The 23,405-nt window shown below is 41.7% G+C and overlaps 1 protein-coding gene across 2 annotated transcripts in view; it reads left to right on the forward strand.

The window, feature by feature from the left end:
* The window catches only part of acot7 (acyl-CoA thioesterase 7), a 31,090-nt gene extending 8,145 nt beyond the window's left edge, over positions 1-22,945 (forward strand). The window contains exons 4-10 of one of the 2 annotated variants that reach the window (XM_084680106.1): positions 2,365-2,456; positions 2,826-2,940; positions 3,227-3,241; positions 3,426-3,512; positions 11,931-12,047; positions 16,085-16,269; positions 22,536-22,945. In XM_084680106.1, the coding sequence (XP_084536232.1) occupies positions 2,365-2,456; positions 2,826-2,940; positions 3,227-3,241; positions 3,426-3,512; positions 11,931-12,047; positions 16,085-16,269; positions 22,536-22,634 (710 nt within the window). In that variant the 3' untranslated portion in view covers positions 22,635-22,945. The remainder of the gene's footprint in view (positions 1-2,364; positions 2,457-2,825; positions 2,941-3,226; positions 3,242-3,425; positions 3,513-11,930; positions 12,048-16,084; positions 16,270-22,535) is intronic. The other variant, XM_084680107.1, reaches the window with a different exon arrangement.
* The last annotated feature ends 460 nt before the right edge of the window (positions 22,946-23,405 follow it).

The following is a 23,405-nucleotide window of genomic DNA, read 5'->3' on the forward strand; positions in this document are numbered from 1 at the left end:
GCACAGACACATACGTGCCCTCATTTACACACATACAGAGATTCCTCCCACAGACACACGCAGCATGTACAGCTGACTGCAGTGCATTGTGGGCCAAAGTTTCAATGAGCTTGGCAGTGCTTGTAGCTCACACATCGCACATGCTTCAGCAGGGGATGGAGTGTGGACAGGGAACATAAACATGTGGTATAGGTGACATACAGTACATTTTTCTTTTTCTGTGGAAAACCAGAGATGCCTGCACATCTTGGTATGTGCTAAGTTTTCATAGTAAAACATACTGCACGGAGATCAAAAAGACTGAACCATGCACCAGAACCTGATCTGGCCTTTACCTGATTATAGAGAGGACGAAATAACACTGATGCAGTATTCACATCCCGACATCTGTAGCTCCAACAGTTTAACCAGAACAAACTCTGACCCCAGTCATCGTACAACAGGATTTTCTAGTCCGGAATGTCTGGCCTTTCAAAGGACCGTCTTTTTTTTTCAATGAACTGTTCTAGAAGCACGAGCTCCATTCTGTTCCGTCTATTTATATGCTATCCTCTGTGTCTGGTTGGCCTGCAGAGAGGATGCTGTATCAAGGCTAGCTTGGCTTACCTCTGTGGAAAATCTGTGGCTTTAATTATGGGATCAAGTTCTAAACTAGCCCTGCTGTACTGTCTTTGTACTGGGAACATGTTGTTCTGAAGGACGAGTGGAACATTAAGTATTTTAAGTGGCCCAGAGACAGAGAGATACTGAATATATACACACACGTATATAGAGAAACAGAGCTGAGGAGTCTGTCTCCTGGGAGTTTGGAGCGTTTAAAGTCAATGGGAAGAGAAGCTGTCCCTCTGAGAATGGCCTCTGGAGAGTAGTAGAGGGACTTGGAACATTGGGACCGGGGAAGTGGTGGGACTCTTGTTTTCACTGTGGCAGATTTGTCCTCATGGAGCCCACTGATGTGTAGCTCCTCCAAGGATAAAATGCTCCAGACTTGATATATTTGAGGAAAAAAACATGACAACGGTATGCTCAAATCCTTTATACATACATAAATAACCTTTTTACTTCACCTTAGCAACCAACTCATTCGTATGCTACTCTAATACAATCCTACACCTCCTCCTCCCTTACAGTGAAGTCAGAAGGTCCAGAGGTTTTCTATTTATAGAGTCATGTCAGTCTTAGTAGAGCCGAGCATATGTAAATATATCCTCCATTTGTGCTGTGTGAAACTTCCTGGATGGTGGGCTAGAGCCAATGAGAAAGAGGCTGCTGTGCAAAGCTGGGTTGGCATGGCAACGCCGCCTCGTCTGCATGGCTTTGACTTGGGTGTAAAATGCTAATGTTATTCCCAAAAGCGGTCTGTCACATGCCCTCTCCCACTTGCAGGGAAGTAGTGCACTAATAGTCCATAGTCTTAGGCTACCCTCATATTTTATGCATTGTGTAAAGGTTACAGGAATATAATAAGGTTTTCTGACTTCAGCCATAAAGGATCAAGGATGCTTTGAACAGGGAATTTTCTACAATGTAAGCTACAGAAGGAATACTACATAATCTCACTGTGCAGTAGCTACAGCATGAAGCCTTCTGTACATGTTTCCATATTTATCAGAGTCCAAGGGTATCTAATAAGAACATATCGTATATACATATATACATATATACATTTACATTTAGTCATTTAGTAGACATTCTTATCCAGAGCGACGTACAGTAAGTACAGGGATATTCCCCCGAGGCACGTAGGGTGAAGTGACTTGCCCAAGGACACAACGTCATTTGGTTGGCATAGCCGGGATTCAAACTAGCAACCTTCTGATGATTACTAGCCCAATTCCCTAACCACTCAGCCATCTGACTCATATACATTAGCTAAACAATATATAAGCTAAAACTTAATGTATTTACCCTGCACATCACCTTTCTTGGCTGTATTGTTCTGTGTGATCAGATTTTACTAGTGTGACTGGAAGTCTTGCTCACACCCAATGTTGTTTTAAGGGGACAAATCCCACTGTGTGCCACAACAGAAATAGCACCTTCTCAGTTTGAATGTGGAGGCTAGAAAAAGCATTATTGCCATGACAACACCACAGCCATTTGATTCCTGCAAAGGTTTGTCTCAAGATGGGTAAGATAAACAATACTTCTTCATTGTTTTCCTCTTAGCATATGGGTTTAAGTAACAACCAATGTTTCTGAAGATTTGAAAGATTCCAGCTTCTCTTTTGAATGGAAGGGGTTAGGGTTGAGATTGTGCTTCTCTCACTCTGAGCTCATTCCACAGTCGTTTTCTTCTACAGAAAGTTTAGCTACTGTATTCAGTTTGGAAGAATTATGTTGGAAATTGTTTTATGTTCACAGGCGCCAAGAAACTGACCAACAAGGCAGCTTTATGGTATGTCCCCTTCTCCATCCAGAACCTGGAGAAGATTATTAAAGTGCCTCCAATCAAGGTAGGTGGACTGAGCGACACATTTGCATGTGACCTTTAAATACTATTTAATGGTTAAGGAATGGATGGGGGCTTAGATGGCTAGCCTCTGTCTGGAGCCCAGGTGAGCTGTGAAGGGTGGAAGTGAGCTCAATGAAGCACACATCTTCGTGAAGAGGACCGAGCCCTGGCCTCTGAACCCTGGGGACACGGCCCAAACCATCTGGTCAACAGAAAGACTAGGGGAGCAGCAGTGGGCAGTAGAATATGACAGTGTGATGGAGTGTATGTGACAACCTGCACACTGAGGCTACCACGGCTCACCTAATGGTCCTTCTTCACTGTTCATCTTAATGTGTCATGTCTGTTTGTGTTTGCGTGTGTCCTCCAGTATGCCAGTGTGGAAGAGGAGGCAGAAGGGAAGAGGCGATATGAGGCCCAGAAGATGGAGAGACTGGAGACCAAGGAGAGAAACGGAGAGTTGAGTCGTCCTGTGCCTGCCCCAGGTAACCAGCAAGAAAGTGTAAACAAAATCATCTACAATGACCGTCAGACAATGATTGCAGAAGACCCAGAATTGTATCAAGAGCACACACGCCGTGCTGGTCGATAACCACAGCAGGGAATTTGTTCTTAAGATTTGATGAAATAAGATAATGGTCATGATTGCGGATAATCTTAAACCATCTGTACTGATGAACTGCCTCAGCCACTGGTTGGTGCCACAGCGAAATAAAAGGAATGCGTTTCGGTCCTAGTCTAATTTTGTCTTTTTCAAATGATCTGCTGCAGATAGAACAACACAAGGTAGGACAATCTAATTGTGTTTGTGTGTGTGTATGTTGGAGAGGGGGTTACATAGAAGTTGGGCAAAATAATAATAACTCTTAAGAGTGGCCAGGAATACACTGGTCATACTACAACTTTCCTCTACTTCTGTGTATGCGTGTATGTGGTTACATATGTGTGTGTGTGTGTGTGTGTAATGCAGAGCCACACACTGTTGGATTCAGCCAGTCAAGCCTGATTCATCTAGTGGGACCCTCTGACTGCACACTGCTAGGATTTGTCCACGGAGGTAAGTGAATCACTATGCACAGAGATGAGCAGAGCGTGTGTGTGTGTGTGTGTGTGTGTGGGAAGCTCTGATCAGCTCATTCCTTAGTGAGTTGATTGTAAATTAACTGCATTTTAACTAAGTACACAGGATGTCCTGGACTGAAATACCACTAAGCTGTTTCATCCAGTACGGTGCTGAACACATACTATACACACATAAACACACATGCTAACAGTCATTCTACCGTGGGCTGGCTCTGTCTAAGGGGGTCCTTAAGTCCAAACTCTTTTCTATCTGCCAGGGGCCAGTCCCGCTGGCCTGCCCATACTGCTCCTTGCTGTGTCCTCCCAAGTCATCCATTCACTTCCACTCAGATCAATACTGATTCATCCTCTGGAAGTAGCCAAGTCATTAAGACTCAGCGATTAGGACACACAAGCTGAATGGGAGAACAGATAGTGGTTTTAGCAGCCAGAGAAAGACAGAGAGAGAGAGAGAGGGGGGGGGGGGAGAGAGAGGTAGAGAGAGAGGAGGGAGAGAGAGAGAGAGGGGGGGGGAGAGAGAGAGAGAGAGAGAGGGAGAGAGAGAGAGAGAGGTAGAGAGAGAGAGAGAGAGAGAGAGGGGGGAGAGAGAGAGAGAGAGAGAGAGAGAGAGAGAGAGAGAGAGAGAGAGAGAGAGAGAGAGAGAGAGAGAGAGAGAGAGAAAGGCTAGCAGGCATTGAAGCCTCCCTAGGACCTGGCTTTCAATTACTGTTTGATTATCAATCATGTGAGTTGCATCAGCTCTCTCTATTTCTCTCGCTAGCTCCTTTACATTTCTTTTCTCACACATTGCTAATGAAGCAATCAGTCAAGACAGTATGCTGTAGGGGCACATTGTCATAGAAAAAACTGACTGGAGGAAGCAGCCTATAGTATTGTCTAAATGTCAAATGGTGACCTGAAGCACATAACCATGCATGTGAAAATGGAGCTCTTTAGCTGTCCTGTCTGCTGACTAAGGTGGTGATGCTAGCTTATCAACACAGTATAATCCTGCTGTGGGCTACTCAGCTGGCCAGTGACACAGCATGCCTCACATACCATATGGATGGTACCATATGCACTCCATTTCTGATTATGTAAAATATGAAAATTAATGAATATTGTGACAATGTAAATATATGTCCGATTAAACCCTGGCACTATGGCTGTTTTCCCACATTTGTTTGAGGTGCATGTACTGCCAGTGGCTGCTATTTTTAATGGTTAGTGGCATTGGCTCTGCAGTTAGTTTAGCTATGCAACAGATATGTTTTAGTCTTCTGAGGTCAGTCTTTAGACACTTGTCATTGTCCTTTACTGAAAAACACCTAAAATAGACATCCTTCATTGAAAGCACATTTGATTCTGGGTAAGTTTAACAAGGGTCTTGTAAACATGTCATGGGGTATGTCACCTTCTTTCACCAGAAGTACCAAGGTAAACTACAAGTACTTTAGATGACTGCGGCATCAGCTTCAAACGTTTCCCTGAGTTCTAACTGATGCCAGCACATTTATCAGATCTGTGCCTCACTCTCCCGTACCTGTCTCTCTGGCCCACAGTACTGTGGAATGTTAAGAAGAAAGGGAAAAGGTAAGAAAAAAGCTGCAGGCAATTGTATCAGTATGCTAGTCAGCGTCCTGCTGGACTATCCCAGGCCTGTCTCCCTTGTGATCCGTGGGGGAGAGATGGATGATGAAAAGAAAAACCTTCAGTGGGTGGAGGAAGGAAGCAAGAAAGAAAGGGTTTGTGAGAGAGTTGGATAGACGGACAGAAAAGAATCAGCTTGGGATGACTGGAGATGTGTCTATGATCGGTGTATTGATTCCCTCCTCCTGCCTGCCAACCTCTAAGCTGGCCTCGTTACTCCACATAAAAAAACAGCTGGTAAACAAGAGCAAGATATATCAGATTCTGAGATCAACCCCTCACCTCACATCCTGGAGCCTGCCTTGCCAGCTAATGAATCATTGATGAGGTTTCATCTAACTTTTAAAACTGCAGGAATCAATCCCCTGCAAAAACTCTTGCGAAAGCAAGAGTTTTGGGGGCTTAGAGAAGTTGTACAATATTACTCTAGGGTATGGGGAATCAGTCTGGAGTTTTATCACAGCCCTTATGTCCTTGAGAGAGTAATTTCATGGGTTTTGTGGAATAGCTTTTTGACTTTCTGTACTTGTAGGAAGTAAATTAAAACTGGACATGGCTATTAAATAAGACATGTGTTTGTGTGTGAATGTGTGTGTATTGTGAGGATGTGTAAGACAAGGTGGGCGAAAAACATTCAGGAATATCGATTGTGAGGACAATTATTGATAGAAAAGAAGTTTGAGAGGGAAACAAACAGAAAGAGGGAAGGAGAGGGGACAAGATGAGACACAGATGTGATGTGTGGGACTTTTTAATGTGTTTGGCACTGAGGAATCAGTCCAATTAACAAGCAAATGGGGAACAAGCGCCATCCATTTAGAATGCATTTTGTGGCCTTCTCTCTGCCTCTCCTCCCTCACATGAGGAGGCTCATTAAGCAGCGCTGCATGAGCCCTGCTGAGGAGGATACTGCTGCTGCTGCTGTGTTTACATAACCCTCAATCAGAGCAACCAACCACGATGCTCTCTCGCTCTTTCTCTCTCTGTCTCTCTCTGTCTCTTTCAAACACACTCTAACATAAACATTGTTACAGACTGCAGTGCATTTTCCATTGCTCACGTGAGTGACAGTGAACGATAATAGCATAGCTCCTGTCCTATTCTGTTTACAGTAAGATGAAACCATACTTTCAGGGAGTTGACTGCATGCGTCAATGGGGCATACTTTACACTGACACTAATGTGCTGTAGATCACATAGTGGCTTTTGGTAGATGTCACACCTCTCCTCATTCCGTAGGGATGTGTCTGTTTTAAGGGTTATAAACGTTTTTGTGTGATATTTAATGCAGCCCTATATTGTCCATCCAGCTATTATCATTTTTAGAAACATCTCCTATCCATTTCTCTTTTCTCTACAAGATGTTGGGGTGGTTGGGTGAGATGAAAGTGTGGAGAAACGGCATGGAAGTGTCTGAATGAGAGAAGAGATCAGAGAGAAGCCAATCTCAGTCCCCCCCCACCCACCCCCTTTAGTCCCCGTGTTCTAAAGAAGCTTTCCACTGTTTCCATGGAAACAGCACTTGATTGCCACAGGCTCGGAGACCATGTCAGTCTTATTAAAACAAATAGACTAATTAATAAAGTATAAATGGTAGTCAGTGGTGGTTTAAAATGTACATCAGTATCCTCTCATGGACCTCTTGTTTTTAAATATCAACTAGATTTTTTGTATAGAAGGGTACCAGCTGCAGAAGGGTACAGTCTGAGGCCATTATCTGTAGGTAATAATTCTCCTCCCAAGTTACTGTAAACGTAGGTTGAATACAAATGAAAGTTTACTTTCCTCTAATATTCTCCTTTATGTTTACATGATGTGTGTGCGTGTGAGAGAGAGTGTGAGAGAGAGTGGGAGAGAGAGAGAGAGTGGGGGAGAGGGAGTGGGAGTGGGAGAGAGAGAGTGGGATAGAGAGAATGGGGGGGAGAGAGAGAGAGAGAGAAAGAGGAACATTTCTTGACGTGATATACGGGTGTGAGAGAGAGCCAGGTTGCCAGGCGCCAGAAGACCGACCCATCACTGAAGGTCTATCTACTCTGCACAGGGCTCAAAAGATATAAAGATGTCACTGTTCTGCATAAACCAACTGAAGGAGACAGGGATCTGTGTCCGCTAAAGCTAGTGCAGGTGACCTTTGGGAGAAGTGTGTGTGAGGGAGAGAGTGTATGTACAGATACGTCTTGACGTGTGTGTGTGTATTGTGGTATCATGAGAGGTTAGACCACAGTGCGGGGTGTAGGGCAGTGCGTCAAAACCGGACAGAGCAGGCAAACAAAGTACTCAATTTTGATTTTGCTTCTGTACTAGGTTTGCATCAGTTTTTTTTCAGTGCATCAGTCGGTTTTCAGAAACATGTTTTTTGTAGGTCCAATCAGCGAACAGAGAGAGTGGCTGAGAACGATGACGTTGATGTTGTGCGCTAGTTTGAGTTGTAGTTTAGTCATGGCGGCGAAGAAAGGTGCGATCAAAGCTATTCCGTCCGTTGTGGCAATGCTGCTGAATATCCATAAAGCCGGAGCAAGAACAATCCTTGTTGAGTTTTGTTGGTGGCCCTCCTTCCCACAGGGTTCGGGAAAAGTTTGATTTTCCAGCTACGGCAGCTAGCTCTGTTACAGTAGTGGTGAAGGAATTGGCTAAGGCAAATGCTAGCGATTGGTTATTGCAGATCAGAGTGACTCTCGGCAGATCCAATAGTTTTAAACTTCCACAGAGTACCCGCCTTTAAGGATGTTAACGCTTGAGAATGGAGCGATCCCAGACCCCCCTGTACAAATGAAATATATGAAGGTCTGGTTAGGACCAGGCTATCGGATCCTACCACTGGATTCTCAACCTTAAGTTCTTCTGGCATCAACCTCTGTTTGTGCCAGGCATGCTCTCTCTCGCTTGGTATCTGTGTCCAGCCTTTTGTCCTCTCTCCCTCCCCCGCCTGAGCTCCCGCCTCAATCAGGGGACTGAGGCATTTGCACCTGTCGGAGTGGTGCATTCTGGGAGGTGTAGTTCTCCCGTCAGCCATCTTGTGGCATGGTAGCCACTCACAGAGGGAAACATACTGCCCCTCTAACACACGCCCTCTCGTGATGCCACAGTATTTTATGGATCATTCATGACTGTTTTGAAAAGTCAGTTTTATGGATATTTCCATTTAGGTTATCAAACCTTTAAATGTGTGTGGAAGTTTTTACCCAAACACTAATGCACTGAAGCAGCCCACACACATTCACATCAAGTTAATAACAAAACCTACATTGGTTATGGATCAGTTTAGGAGAAGAATTGTCAGTGGGATTTGACACTTCATGACTTTAAAGACTGATAACATTGATCACAGGTCTTTGGCTGGTTTGACTAACAGTCCAAATCTATGAAAGTGTAACTAGTGTACTCAAGTCTCAACATAACTTTTAACCTCTCCTATACTTATGCTGGTTCTTTGTATCCTGCTAACTTTGAGTCTGTGTCTATAATTGTGACACTTTTCTCATAGCAGCCGCATGCTGGCACTGAATTTCAACTGTAACCATGACAGCGCCTACGTGCTATTTCTAGAACTGTCCGTGCACAATTACATGAAAGTGCCACAGATATGTTGTTTATGCCGGCCCCACGCCAAGTAAGGCCCTGAACAGCTGGAAAGAGTAAAACAGAGGAAAAATATACGTAAAGTGTATGGCTTACAGGACCTCTGGGCTGCTGTACAAAAATATTAACGGGAGCCGTTTCTATGGAAACACCTCATTAGGAGGCAGTTTGAGCCGTTTGATTATACCGTTCATGATTAAAGCTCTTGCTGGGTAGAGAGAGAAAGAACGTGTGTGGGAGAGAGGGAGTGATGCGGCTTGGGAGAGAGAGAAAGACAGAAAAATACAGGGATTGAGAGAGAGAGAGAGAGAGAGAGAGAGAGAGAGAGAGAGAGAGAGAGAGAGAGAGAGAGAGAGAGAGAGAGAGAGAGACAAAGAGAGAGAGAGAGAGAGAGAGAGAGAGAGAGAGAGAGAGAGAGAGAGAGAGAGAGAGAGAGAGAGAGAGAGAGAGAGAGAGAGAGTGCGAGGACAGAAAAAAGAACATTTTATTTACCAGCAGAGGGCTGTTTTGTGGGTTATAATTAAAGGCCTGAAGTTAGTAGTCAGGGTTGACGGAGACAAGAGCTGCCCAGAAGACTCCTTTTGTTGTTCTAATGCCTGCTCTTGGCTGAGAGCATTGTGCAAGAAGATTTGGGGTAATCGTCACAAGGAATCTAATCACGGAGATATTCTGCCCCGTGGCCAACTGGGTTCCTCTGGGATTTGGTTACTAATTGCTCTTTTTTCCATTGTGCTGTGAGCTCTCCCTCTGCAGCCGCCACCCACCCCCACCCTCTCTCCCTCTGTCCTTCTCTCCCTCGTTTCCTCTTCTCCATCCTAAGGCGTAGTGAGAGTCATAGTGCGCTATGTCACTCTTTGGATGTGCAATGTGCAGCCCGAGGCAGTTGTGGCCTTGCTTGTCCTCATTGCCATCTCATAAGGACCTACGCCAACCTTTCACATTTACAGTAAACGGGAAGGGTTTTACAGAAGGCCTTTTGCCATGTTTATTGAATTTGTGTTTTAAATGTACTATTCTCCAGGTTAAGTTTACTGTTTGCATCCCAGCTAATAAAAGTAATAAAGTACCTAAGCAGGGCAGCATTTTCACCTGACCAGTCCTGCGATAAAAGCCGCAGATTGGACTGAGAGCTGCAGAGGCAATAGTGGGTATACCCTCATCAGAGCAACCTGATAAAATGATGACGATGACCTACGTCACTTAATGTCCTGAGGAGATCCTGGGCCTGATCCCACAAGGAAATCACACAAATCTGTTGGTTGACAAATGCAAGGTCTCCACGGCAAATTCAGCATACTGTTCCTCATTAATGCTGTAGATCCCAGCTTCCCCAGCATGGTGTTGATTAGGAGTTTACTACAGTTGGTCTATCTTACTAAGGTGTGTCAGTCACTACTGGACGGCTCTCTGATATCCCAGCCCTGAACCTGTATTGTGATCAACTAAATGGTCCTGATAGCCAGATGTCTTTCCAAGTCTGAGCCAACTGTTTAGTTACACTGGTGATGGAGACTTGGAAGAACAAAACAGTGTTGGGCAATCCACTTCGTTTTTTGTTTTTTTGAATGCTTATTTTTCTCCTTGAGGCAAACTATTTTCCTCGAGAGCTGACAACAGCAGGAGGTAGTGGAGGGGAATCAATGCAATGGGAACACAGTCTCATTAGAACTCAAACTACTCTACTCTATCTCCGTGTCTACTTTGTCTGGAAACCTGCAATGAAGATATTCTATGCATCAGGCTTTATTAGGAGGTGCAGAATCAACATGTTTGTCTTAGTTTTGATCAATAATTTGGCACGGGCTAAAAACAGCCATTGGGGTCTTACTGTCATAAAAGGATCAGAGAAATCAGGATACATTTTTTCATTTCAGAAAGAGCATCACTTTTTCATCTGTAAAGACTCGACATTCCTGAAAAGTACAGTTAAACTTTCTTAACAATCACCTATCCTAGAACTAAAAGCCCTCCAGTATGTTTTGCACTTGTAAATGCAAAGATATTGAGTGCAAATTATCTTTCAACATTTTGATTAATGATTCCCAAGGGGCCTCTGGAAAGTGCCAGATCATGGGTAGGGTGGCTGCATGCACAGACACGACTTCCCATTGCTCTGAATATAGCAGACGACTTGATGCTCTTGACCCAGGGGAAATTCAGTCCGAAGTGAGATCCCATCAATTTTCACGTAACACATTGTGGGGGGGGACGATGACAAAGCTGTGCTTTGGAAAACGCTTCTCAACAGGCGTTTGGGGTTTAGTGAATAACTTCCCCACCCACACACTGACAACTGCGCCAACTGTAGCCTCCTCTCAGATGTACAGCTGCATCAAATCAACAGAGACACAGGGGAGAGGTGGCCAGACACCTCTTTATCCTGGACAAGACCCTGCTTTCTTCAATGCAAAAGTGACAGTTGACAATCGAATAGCCTCCCATGATGTGGTCAATCTTATTCTAGCCTGTGCATGACACAGAAAAAAACCCATCTCAAATTGGGATCCAATTGATAGTTCCTGAGATTGTACTGTGACAGTGGAACCTATTTTCCTCTCCTTATTCAAGCAACGTGTTAAGTTTCCACTAATCCATAGTGTGGCCTCCGCAGATGTAAACAGTGTCAGCGAAATCCAAACACAGTGACACTTTGGGCATTTGGAATGGAAACAAAATTCTTTGTCAACTCTCCAGGTCACAACAGACAGTACACTTACAGCTGTATCCAAGTGAAAATTGCAGGTTTTGCCTGTGTTCACCCACGGTTTCAGCTTTTCTTAAAAACAAAGCTAGCACAGATGGTGAGAGCCTTCGGAAGTCAAGACAGAATCACCAAGCACACCTATTGATTTTCTGTAAGGCAGGGGAAAAAATACTTGAACATGTAGGTCTCAGTGAATAAATGACTGAGGTGGGCCTATTATCGAAAACTCAGAAACGCATCTTTGCACATGGGTTTGATGAGAAATAGATGACCCCCCCCCCACCACCACCAACTTCTGCCAGACATTCAAGATGCCCCACCATATTGTAGAACTACAGTCCCAAGAAAGTCTCTGTTTTTCTAAATGTAGTCAAAGCCAAAATGCATGCAATCAACAGTAGGTTAGTATACTGTACCCCATAAATTTGTCATATCTCCTGATCATAATGTGTGTCACTTACTGTGCTGTTCCAACAATAGGCGTGACGATGAAGTTAATGGACGAAGTGGCTGGTATTGTGGCAGCTCGACACTGCAAGACCAACATTGTCACTGCCTCTGTGGATGCCATCAACTTCCATCGCAAGATAAAAAAAGGTATATATTCCTACTCAATTACTGCACATATGGTTACCATTCAGTTGTAACCATCTGTAATTTTAGACCCATCCTTATCTTCTCCTGTACTGATGGAGTTTCTAAACCCTAAACCATCTCTCAGAATATCAGCAGAAAGAGGCCCAGCTGCAAGTTCACATTTGCTTGTTAAAGTTTTTGTAAAGACAATGTTGGTTGGTGCTGGTATCCAGTTTTTAGGCTGCAATACAGTCAATAAAATAGACTCAAGGAGGGTTTTATTCAACAGATTTCTCAGTTTGTACAAACAGTGCTAACAGATATTAGCATTAGCTGTGCCAATTAGGTAATTAGCTAACTGCTGCTGCTACTGGCTACAGGAGGAGTGATGTACCTGCCACTTTTATTAGGTTATTTAACTAGTCTACAATAAGCTGAGACGCTAATGAATCCCAGTTCATGAATAGTCCATTACCTGATAATGTGGAAAACCCAACAGGCTATAAATATGGCCTCAGACAGCTAAATATTACACCGGTGAATTAGCTGCAGCTAAGTGGCATCACATTATAGATAATGAAGATCAGCCAACTTATTGGAGCAGTATCATGTCTGGGAAGGTATGTGGTCTTTTCCCCTATTTTCCACAAGAGCCAAGTTTTTTTCATGACACTAGTACCTTTAGTTTTTCTCCAGTTCTATTGCATTTATTTCTATTATGTGATTAGTGGATGCTTATCTTACTGCTGTCAGTGGCAATGGTTCTAAAACAATCATGACAAGAATAGTGCAATAGACCTCTGGTAGGGGCCATTATAATCCAATCTTTGAAAAAGCTCTGTTATAATAATGCTACAGGATTTCATTTAGCAAATTATTATTAGTTGGCATCAGAGTTGTAATTATTTACTAACTAACCACTAATACTTTTAGTTACTTTTTACACTAATAACTTTACTAACCACTAATAATTTTCTGCTGTTTATAGAATAATTATTTTACCTACCAGGTTTTTCATAGCAACTTTCAGACCACCTTAATATCTTGACAGATATGTTACTATTTGTAAAATATTTAGAAACTGTTTGACCTCAGTGTTGTAAACTGTGATTGTGTTATCATTCCTGTGTTTTAGTGGTTACTTGGGACAAGTACACCTTAACCATCGTCATTGTCCCATGCTGGCTTATATGGAAAAAGCCTTCCTATGTTTCTTCAATGGTTTTAGGGTTCTTACAGAAATATTGATATTAGAGTCTATATGTTTAATAAAAGTAGTACGCTCTCTCACCTAGATACAATAAATCCCTGCTTTCTTGTTGAAGTGTTGACTCCCAGAGAAGGTTTGGATTCCTATTTTCACAGGATAAGGGGAAAATAGTACTTTTATAGAGAATCTTTGTGAGGGCTGTGTTAATGTGATACGTTCCAGATATCAAGTGTTGTATTTAACTGACAGTAGTGTTATGGTTTGTCTCGGGCTATGGTGAGTGTCTTGAGTAGTGAAATTACTTCTCTCTGCCAGTAGAATTTTAAAATGCTGCACAAGAAGTTCACCCATATTTAAAATATATATACCATATACTGTAAAGATTGTATAGGATTCATGTAATATAAAACAAAACACGCAGTGTTTAACATCAATTTGTATGTAGTATGAAACATTGACAAACTTCCATAAATATGGAGAATTTCTTTTTTGTGAATACAAAAAGTATAGAAACATATTAGATTCTTGTAATTATTTTTTGTTTTATTTCCATATTTTGTTTAGTGCCTCAACAATGGATTTACGCTATGTCCTTCATTTGTGTAGTCAAACAATAGTGCTTTTTGGCTATCTTCAGCAATAATGAGTGCCAATGCACACAAACAGACAGAGGCTCAGATGAGCACACAATTAGCTGGCAGATACTGTGGGTATGTCTCTTCACAGAATCAGTTTTAGAATCTGTGGAGCTGACACAGATGGTAGCCCATTTAAGTCTAATAAGTTTAAAAGATGATGGTGGTCCCACTTTGTCTTTAGAAAGACCGTATAAGCAGAGTAGTTCACCAAATACATAGTGTGGTGACACAGTCATTTGTGGAGTTGGAGTAAATCATATGTTGTGCACACCCTTAGCCTAATACATTTTCTGGTCCAGTTTCTTGGCCCCAGTTTTTTCTTACTTAATACACACAATGTGTTTACAATTAATCTATTTTACCATTAGTCTACTATGATGTCACCAGAGCCACATAAGTAACACTCAAACACACCTCAAGACTCTAGTAGTTCCATCAGAAAAGTCAGTTGGGTAGTGCAAATTCCTTGGGAACGCATCTCAAGCTAGGATGCAAGTAAATAAAAAAGCTTGTTTAGTCAGTGTAGGTAAAGTCTGGTGTCATCTGGATATGATGTGATTCATCTGGTGCTCCACAGAGCCACAGAGGGGCTGCCCATTTGAGAGACACAAGTTCAATTGTTGTTCCTGTACCTCATCCATCACCCTGATGACAGAGCCACAAGGAGGGAGAGTGAATGAAACCTAAAGAGGCTTTGGAGGTCTCATGTCTGAGGAGATTGAGAGTTTTTATTACTTCTGAGGTGTTCCTGGGCTGAAAGGAAGAACAATGAGGAAGTGAATGTGGCTTGAATTTGAATTGTTTAGAACATGGGACAAAGATCTCTGGTGAGTATTTAAACTTACAAGCAGTAAAAAAAATTGCAAGGCAATGGCACCTGTTGTTTCCATTGAAACCAGGCAGAATTGCAATGTAAAGGACATAAACTGAACGAAGAAATAGAAACCCGATGTCGTCAATAATACCAGTGTGACTGCGCAGTTAACTGAAATATCCATACTGTACACATTCATTCAGTCCTCTGACAATACAATTACAACCATCCAATTTTAAAGTCCTACTTTCAAATCAGGACCTATTCAGGCCTTAGTAATACGTTGGAAGGGATACAATGCTGATTTGACTTCTGCAGTAGTTCTCTTGCCAAATGTGAGCTGTGTCTTTACTGACTACAGTCTTTTTTCTACTTCAGGTATCTTGGTAACAGTGCAGGCATGCTGTCATATATGATCTGTTTCATCTTGCTGATGTGCAATGGAAAAATAAAAGAGCTAAAATTGTGCCCAAGTTCCGGTGTGTTTAGATCAAAGTGAGAAGATTTGAGCTCAAAAGTGGGAGTGTGGAACACTCAGTTTCCTGGCATGGCTCTATCCTAAATGAGCAGTTGGTTTTGGACTTGGATGCCAAATACTCATTATGAGCCATTCAACAATGTGGTGCAAAATTACTTACTTTGAGCATTAAAGTTTATGATCCAGTTTTCAGTTAATTATCCCAATGACAGCAGAGTCGTAGGACACAGCCCATGAATAAGTCTACATTTTGCGTTAAGGAAAGCCATATGCCAGAAAGGACCGAAGAAGATATACATTATCATTTTGTTTTCTGTCTGTGCCTGAGGAAGTGCTGCTTCAAGCGCTTTGTAGTTAAAAACTCTGCTGGCAAAGGTAAACGTGAACATAGAAGGAAAACAAGTTTTTAATTACTCCCTGGTTGGAACATATAAAGAACTGAATTGTTCCCTGCTTCAAGACAAAGACTTTGCCTCTTTTCATGGTCTTTTGCCTGCAGAGGCAGAGTCTTAGAAACTGTGATGCAAGACCTTAGATGGCTTTGAAATCAGCATGAGACTTATGAGACTTCCAGTCATGTAATTGTAGCTGTACTGTGACTGTGTGTATACCTAAGTGTCCATGTATCCAATAGAGGAAGAACTATCCAGGACTCATAACTTATGCAGAGTATATTCTATTATATTTTCCCCAACACATGCCACTTACCCTAATAGAACACATTTTACTTCACAGATGTACTGTACTATGTTTAATACAGCTACTTTAGGACACAATAATTCACTTTTGTATGGGATGTTGATACCGTCAACATATTTGATTACTTTCATATTTTATGGTTTAGTGTTGTGATAATAAGAGATCACTACATGAAAGGTTTTTGTAATGAAATTGTTGTTTTTGTTTTCTTGTCCAAAGGCTGTGTGGTGACTGTGTCTGGTCAGATGACGTTCACCAGCAACAAGTCCATGGAGATTGAGGTATTTGTGGATGCTGATCCTCTGATCGAGACAGAGGAGGGGAAGTATCGCGCTGTCACAGCCTTCTTCACTTACATCTCCCTGGACAAGGAGGGCAAGCCTTTACCCGTTCCCCCACTCAAGGTACGTCACCATGCCACTTAAATGTTGCTCCTGCTTGCAAAACTAGTTATCTCAGGCCTTCTGCATTGTCAACTCTTGAAACAGCCCTTCATAAACCTGCTTTCTACTTGACGATACACACTTACTGACACTCTCTCCACCTCTCTCCACATTTGTGTTCTTCCTAGTGTCTGTTGCCTCTATAGCACCAAACTGCTAGTTTAGCAGAGTTAATGATTTCACCAGTACCCCTTCATTTTGGAAAGACCTCCATTTTGGAGAAAGATATCCAGTTAAGACACTCCTAAAACAGCACAGACACTGTGCCCCATGCTGCAGCTCTGTATTTGAACCTCTAACAGCAGCATTATCCCTATTTCCATTTCAGACAAACCTTGCTTATGTAACCATTGTTTTTAGTCTCTGCATTGTTCACTTCAGTTTCTCTTTCCAACACTGATTACAAGTGCTTGGTTTTTAAGGGAAAGTGAATGAAGGTTGTGGGAATTTTTTGCATTTCTCTCTCTGCCAAGTTGAGAAATGCTTGCGAAAAAATATATAAAATATAAAAACACCTTTTAGAAATGTCTGTGTTTAATAATGAATGTTTCACTATAAATAGAAACTCAAATGGGGCTAAGACTGCCGGTACTGGAATGTTGTGTACCATGGTAGAGAAGAAAGAATCATGCATGTGTGTGTTTTTGTGTTTTTCCGGGCATGCATGAATGGGTTTGTGTCAGTGTGTATCTCTCTATGTGTATTTACACATGTATGTGTGTGTGCGTGTGGAATAATACTCAATCAAGGCTATTTAGGGCTTGACTATGTACTATGGGGTTGAGGAGAGCATGGAGTGTGTAAAGGAGGGAGAGCCCATACACACCATTGATCTGTACATTTCTATTCATAGCAGTTAGTCCCTCAGAGCCATGTAAGCAGGCGTCAAATGCAGGATAAAAAGTGTAACGTGTCACTCCAATCAGCACTGATTAAAATAGGTGCTTACATTTGGTTTTGGTTTGGAAAAAGTGTCTCATCCAAGCTTCGATTTGCACATGAAAATTCCCATGAAATATATCAGCTATTGGCATAAAATGGACATATAGATAGAAGAGATAAGTCAAATTTCGGAAAGCTTATTGTCTTAGGAGGCTGTTTGTGTTTGAGTGTTTGCATTTTCCTGTGATCACTGAGCCATGTACAATTTTTTAAGTAGGAAGACTGAACATTCATCACAATAATATCAAGTTTTCAAAATAGGATTTGCTAGGGGTTTCTGTACTATAAAAATAGCATTAAAAGTGCATGCACAAATTTAAAAATCCCCTCCGTAATGGTTCTTGTCATATTGTGACCAATTACACTCATGTTCTTCCCTAAAAATAGCCTATCGACAGGACTGTGCCTTCTATTTTTTGACCTCAGGTGCTTTTTTTTCTCTCTCAAGTGAAAAATCTCATCTATTTTTAGACGTTCCCGTTTTAGCTCAGCGAAGGGGTGTGTGTGTGTGTGGGGGGGGGGGGGGACAGCACAGGCGATAGAAGAAGGGGGGATTGAGGATGGGCTGGCAGTGACTGCAATGTACTGTGGATGCAGCAGAGGAGGGGGGATGGGCGGGACAATCGGCCTCTTAGAAGCAGTACCCTTGAACATGATCATGGCGATCATGTATATGCAAGGATGACTGTGCCAGGAAAGACTGAAAATATCTGAAAAGTTCTCTGTGTGAGTCTTGCCTGTCTCCACCTTAATGTGTATCATCTTGCAATGCCAGAAGTATGTGGCATTGCATTAGCTTTTGATGAGTGAAGAAGGAATACTTAGATGAGGAAGAGACAGGAAGAAATAAAATGTAAAGTAAGAGCAAGAAAGGTAACTGATGGATTTTTATCCTTAAGCAGCCCCTCTACCTGTCAACTTTTCTCATTTTCATCTCAATCCCTTTCTCCATCCATCCCTGTGTCTCTCTTCTCCCTCCCTCCATCCCTCCCTTTTGCTTTAGAGCTGGCAGAGACTCAGCTGGACCCCTTTGAAATGAAAACAAGCTGGGTTGTCATGGCAACCCCCAGTAGTCCACATGAAGCGTGTGTTTATTTTTAGATGCCTCCCATTGAAGATGATCAGCAATGGGTTAATGTGCTCGTGTTTGGGTTGGAGCTGTGCCTGTTATTCTCTCAGTAACTAAGTCCACTGAATTTAAGATAACAAGTACATGTATTTCTCTTAATTTCATGGGCTAACATAAAATGCACGGTTTATTCCCATTTATGTGATAGTGGATTTATCAGTAAGTCTTAAAACATTATTTTATCTTAATTTTACATCAAGAATAATTATCAGATTTATTTGGGCTGGCTGGAGTTGTTTGACAACAAACCCTTTGCACTTTGGCAAATGTCATGCTTTCTCACACAAGCATACATTGACTAACTCAATTGACCAAACACACGCACTCAGAGACACATCGAGGACATCGTCCAACCTGCAGATGGCTATCATTTTTCCCTTACCGGTTATTTACTGCTTAGTGCCACTGTTGAGAAGGTGGCATTTGGCACTGTCACTGATGCCTGTGCCCACTCCAATAACAGGTCATGCCAACGTAGCGGAGCCCCTCTGGCATTTCTGTGGCTCCCTCTGAGCAGACCCTCCCCACACGCTGTGTCACTGGGCCAATATTATGCCATTCTACCCACTACCCTTTCTGTCTCCAGTGTGCTCTCATCTTCTCTCTGACACACAGGAGAACAGCCAGGGGTTTCTCCTTAACATTTTCCCCAGCGGACCAGACCACAATAACTGAAAGACAAACTCATTATCTTAACAGTTTAATAATTTTACATTGAATAGTCTAATAACAATGCCACCCAACTCTTTCACTCTGTTCTCTGTCTCACTCTCTGTCTCTCTCTCTCTGTGTCTCTCTCTGTCTCTCTCTCTCTCTCTCTGAGTGCGTACTGTATCCTTGAGTAACCTCATAATAATGTACTGTAGCATTATGAAGAGCCTGTGGAGTCCCACTCTGGGCCATTGTAATAGCCCAATGACTAGAGGCCTATAGAGCCATTATGAATTCAACAAGGCCATTTTGTGTCTGACACTTGAAGCTATGACTGTGCTCTTCATTACATTGAAATGCATCTGGAGGAACATAAAGGCTACATCTCACTTGTCAAGTGATTTTATCAAACCTTATGTAAGAACTTCTTCAGACAAAATTGGGGAGTGGTTACATGATGACTTTGAAACCTGTAGGCTTGTCTTTGTGAGTCGTGTTTGCCATAACAGTTTTCAGTGCTTATTGAACAGAGCATATTGATCAGCTTTGGTCATTTGGAGGGAGAGATGGGAAAGGTCCTTCAGTATTCCAGCGCTGGTAAAATGGATGTGCATGACTGAAGCTACATACAGAAGTAGCATGGGTGCAATGAGGCTATTTGAGACTTCATATCCACTCAGCAGCTGCAGTATGTGAGCTGAGTGAAATTGACAAACTAACCTACAGTGCTCAAATAGTACAACATGGAATATTTCTATTTCTATACTAGATCATAATCTACTGGGTACTAGGAACATTTTCTTCTGGCAGTAGCACAAAAAGAGCCTCAGTGAATCCACTTTCATAGTTGAGGCCCAGATAAATGACTATTTCCCATGTCGCAAACAGTTACATCTATATGTGCCAGGATCACCGCTTGGAGATGAGAAACACGAGAAAGAGGTTTCCATGGAACAAAGGGGTTACCGTGGAAATAGCAATGACGTACAGACACCAAAAGGACATTTAGCCAACAGTGGCGTGTCTCATTTAGTTTACAAAGAAAACGTATGCACACACACAAACCACAACGGTCATGTGCCTACATCCACAGCCCCATAAACATAGATATAAACAGATCCACAAACACACACAGACATTTGATTATGGTCTACTCCATTTGGTCCATTCCTATGATTATCATTTACTAAGTAATAAGATAACAGTGGAGAGACACATTACACACAGTTTGGACTTTCATTTGTCATCAGCAGTAGTCAGATGTATATTTTAATTGGCTGTCCCATCAGACAAAGATGCCATATTATTACTGTAACGAGCACAGCTCAAAGAAGTGTGTATGTAATTAAGGATCGGAAACCCCCTGAGAGGCTCAAGAGAGAGAAGGAGGAAGTGAGTTATAGGTACCTTTCTGTGCACTCCAACAAAAATAATTCTGAAGTGTTGAGGAAAGTGTCATTCCAGGGTGGAGTGTGTTTGTGTGTTGGCGTGTGGTGCTAACTGTACAGTACCTGGGAGAGAGAGTTAGCTGTGTGTGAAAGAGTTATTGAGTGTGCAATAAATGTATGTGTGAAAAAAATTAGAAGGTTATAGTCTTAGGTCAAAGATCCGGTTGATATTATTTTGTCTATGAAGATTCTCCTCAATTTAAAATTGAATTATTTGATATTCTATCAAAAATTGCAATTTTATTATGCAAAAATGTATCCTGTATTGCTTTGAATCACTACCGAATCAGTTTGGCTGTGTTTTCTCTGAGTATGTAGCCTCTGCCCTTTGATTAACTCAGTTTGTTCAAGACAAGAACTGTTTGTTATCCTCTGCTCCTCTCCACTCAAAACACACACACACACACACATCTGCCACAGGACAGCTAGTCAACCAGAACAGCGTTCCTTCAAAGTGTCATACAATGGAAGGAAAATCAGATGAGACAATGACAAATATTCATTTCTGCTCTAAACCAGCCAAATGGTTGAAACTGGAGAGGCATGTACCCATTTAGCAGACCATTACATTGGTATCCCTTTTCTATATGGATTCCACTATACCTGTGTATCTTATTTGAGGACTTGTACTTTTTATGTGGTCAAGTTGTTTTTGTGTTTTTGTTTGAAAGACTATGACGTCAACAGTTCCTGTTTTCAACATCTCTCCACTTGTTCAGACCCTTTCAACCACTTAAAATGCTTTTATCATTGAAGCCTGGGATTGCACACAGTCATTGTTGCTAATTTTTCCACTGCTTACTGTTTACTTATTAGGGAACAAAAAACTTAGATGTAGTCAAAGGTCCTTAGTCCATGAAAGAATGTGAACAGTGTAATAACATTATTGGTTGACTGGTGAGATGAGGACAAGAACCAAATACACAGCAACATAATGGAAAATTATGTACAGTAAGACATTAGGCTACATTTTTTCAACGTCAGTGGACAGTTGATGAAGCTACAATGATGGATTCAATCTTGAATAGAATCAAATACAAAATCCCCTTACTGGTTGTAAATTGTTAAAGATAAAAGCATGAATAACATAGCACTACGATTGAAGAACTATCAAGTTTACGTAAGTGATAATGCCAGATGCGTCGTCCATTATTTTATGATGAGGCTTTGACTGCATCCATGTTGATATGATAACTTATTTAGACACAGGCTCACAATCCACTTTATTCCACCTGGACTTCCCTGCACACATATTCTATGCATGCATAGTCATGTACCTCATATTCCATATACCATATATGGTATGATAGTTTATATGGTATGATAGTCTATCATTTTCAATCATCTGTCAAGGGTATAACTTCTCTGTTTGACATAGATAAAACATGTGTCATGCTTGTGACAACTCAGCTCTGTCCGTAAAGGTAAGCCCAGTCACCACTGGGCCCTTGAATAGCATACTGTATGTCCAATATAAAAATAAGCTCCCTATACTGCACACATTGATCAGGACCGTTGTTGTTGATAAAACAACACATCTGGAAACATACTCAGTTAATAATCTGCACTGTAGTTCTACAGATGAATAATTTTCCATGTGTGAGAGAGAGACACTGTAGTGCCAATGTAAGTAATAAAGCAGGTGTCAGGCACTACCATAAAAGTGTGTGTTGACATTGACACTCCAACAACGTTATTGTGTAAGTCATGAGGTTGCCAGGCAGTTTAATTAACACTGTGCTGGCAGTAAAAAGTTATCCCTCAACACTGCCAAGCAGAGCTGTAGACAGAGGTGGGAGACAACCGTATAAGAAATCATTGTGACATGGTTTGTGTGTGTGTGTGTGTGTGCAAATATTTGTAGCTGACAATTACGCTTAAGACATTTGCCAATGGTTTGATGAATGTGAGTTGTGCTAGGAATAGAAAACCATTCAATTAAAAAGTAGTAGTCTTTACAGGGAAATGTGTGGAAAGTTCAAATTTGGGTTAATTGAAAGATGAATCCCTTAGGGTGTACATAGTGATATGGATTGTGTACCCTTTTCTCTTTGCAGCTTGAAGGGGAAGAAGAGCAGAAGAGGTTTGAGGAAGGGAAAGAACGGTATCTTCAGAACAAGACAAAGAGACTGGCAGGCATAGAGAGAAAACAATGACATCACTCTCCACCACAACAGAAACCCAGGAACACAGAAGCACCATGCCATTCGGTTCCTGTCTTAAATAGCAAACCAAGAGAAAAACATGTGACTTGGAAAAAAAGATGAGCTGCTTCTTTTAACTTTTGTTTCAGTGCGTGCAACACACCAAAGTGTCTATACTGTAACTGTATATGAAGGGAAAGTATGAAGTATTATTTTATCCACTAAATATTTATTTTTTAAGAAGGCTAGACATGCATACATATGTGTAAAACGTTCTGTATGTGTGTCTGAAGATAACAAATAAATATATGTGAGTAAAACAATATTCTACAAACAATCATTTCTTGCCTTATGACCTTGGTGTGTTCTCTGATGTCATTGTCTTAGGCCTGCTTTGGTGAAGAGTGCCACCACTATGCATCTGTTCTGAATTTTGTTATTCACAGAGATGTCAGCCCTGGGCGGCATGGTTCTGACTCAACAGTCATCTCTCTCCTCCTCCCCTCTCTCTGTCTGCACCCTTCTCAATCACCCTGTCATTGCCTACTCTGTGTCTGTATTGCATTCTTTACATAGGTTTCAGATGTTTTACTTTCTTCCTTCACCTCTTTATTCCCTTTTTGCATTCTCTATATATGTTGATTGATATAGTACAGGGATTATCCAGTGGCCTGATGAGTTTTTATTTATTCAAGATAACAAGTGTGGCGTTTAACATGTCCCTAGCTAAATTAATAGGAATAAACATAACATAACATCAAAATATTCAAAGCACTGATTTTC

Source organism: Hypomesus nipponensis, chromosome 18 (assembly GCF_054491055.1).
Source record: "Hypomesus nipponensis isolate SF chromosome 18, ASM5449105v1, whole genome shotgun sequence".
Classification (NCBI taxonomy): Eukaryota; Metazoa; Chordata; class Actinopteri; order Osmeriformes; family Osmeridae; genus Hypomesus; species Hypomesus nipponensis.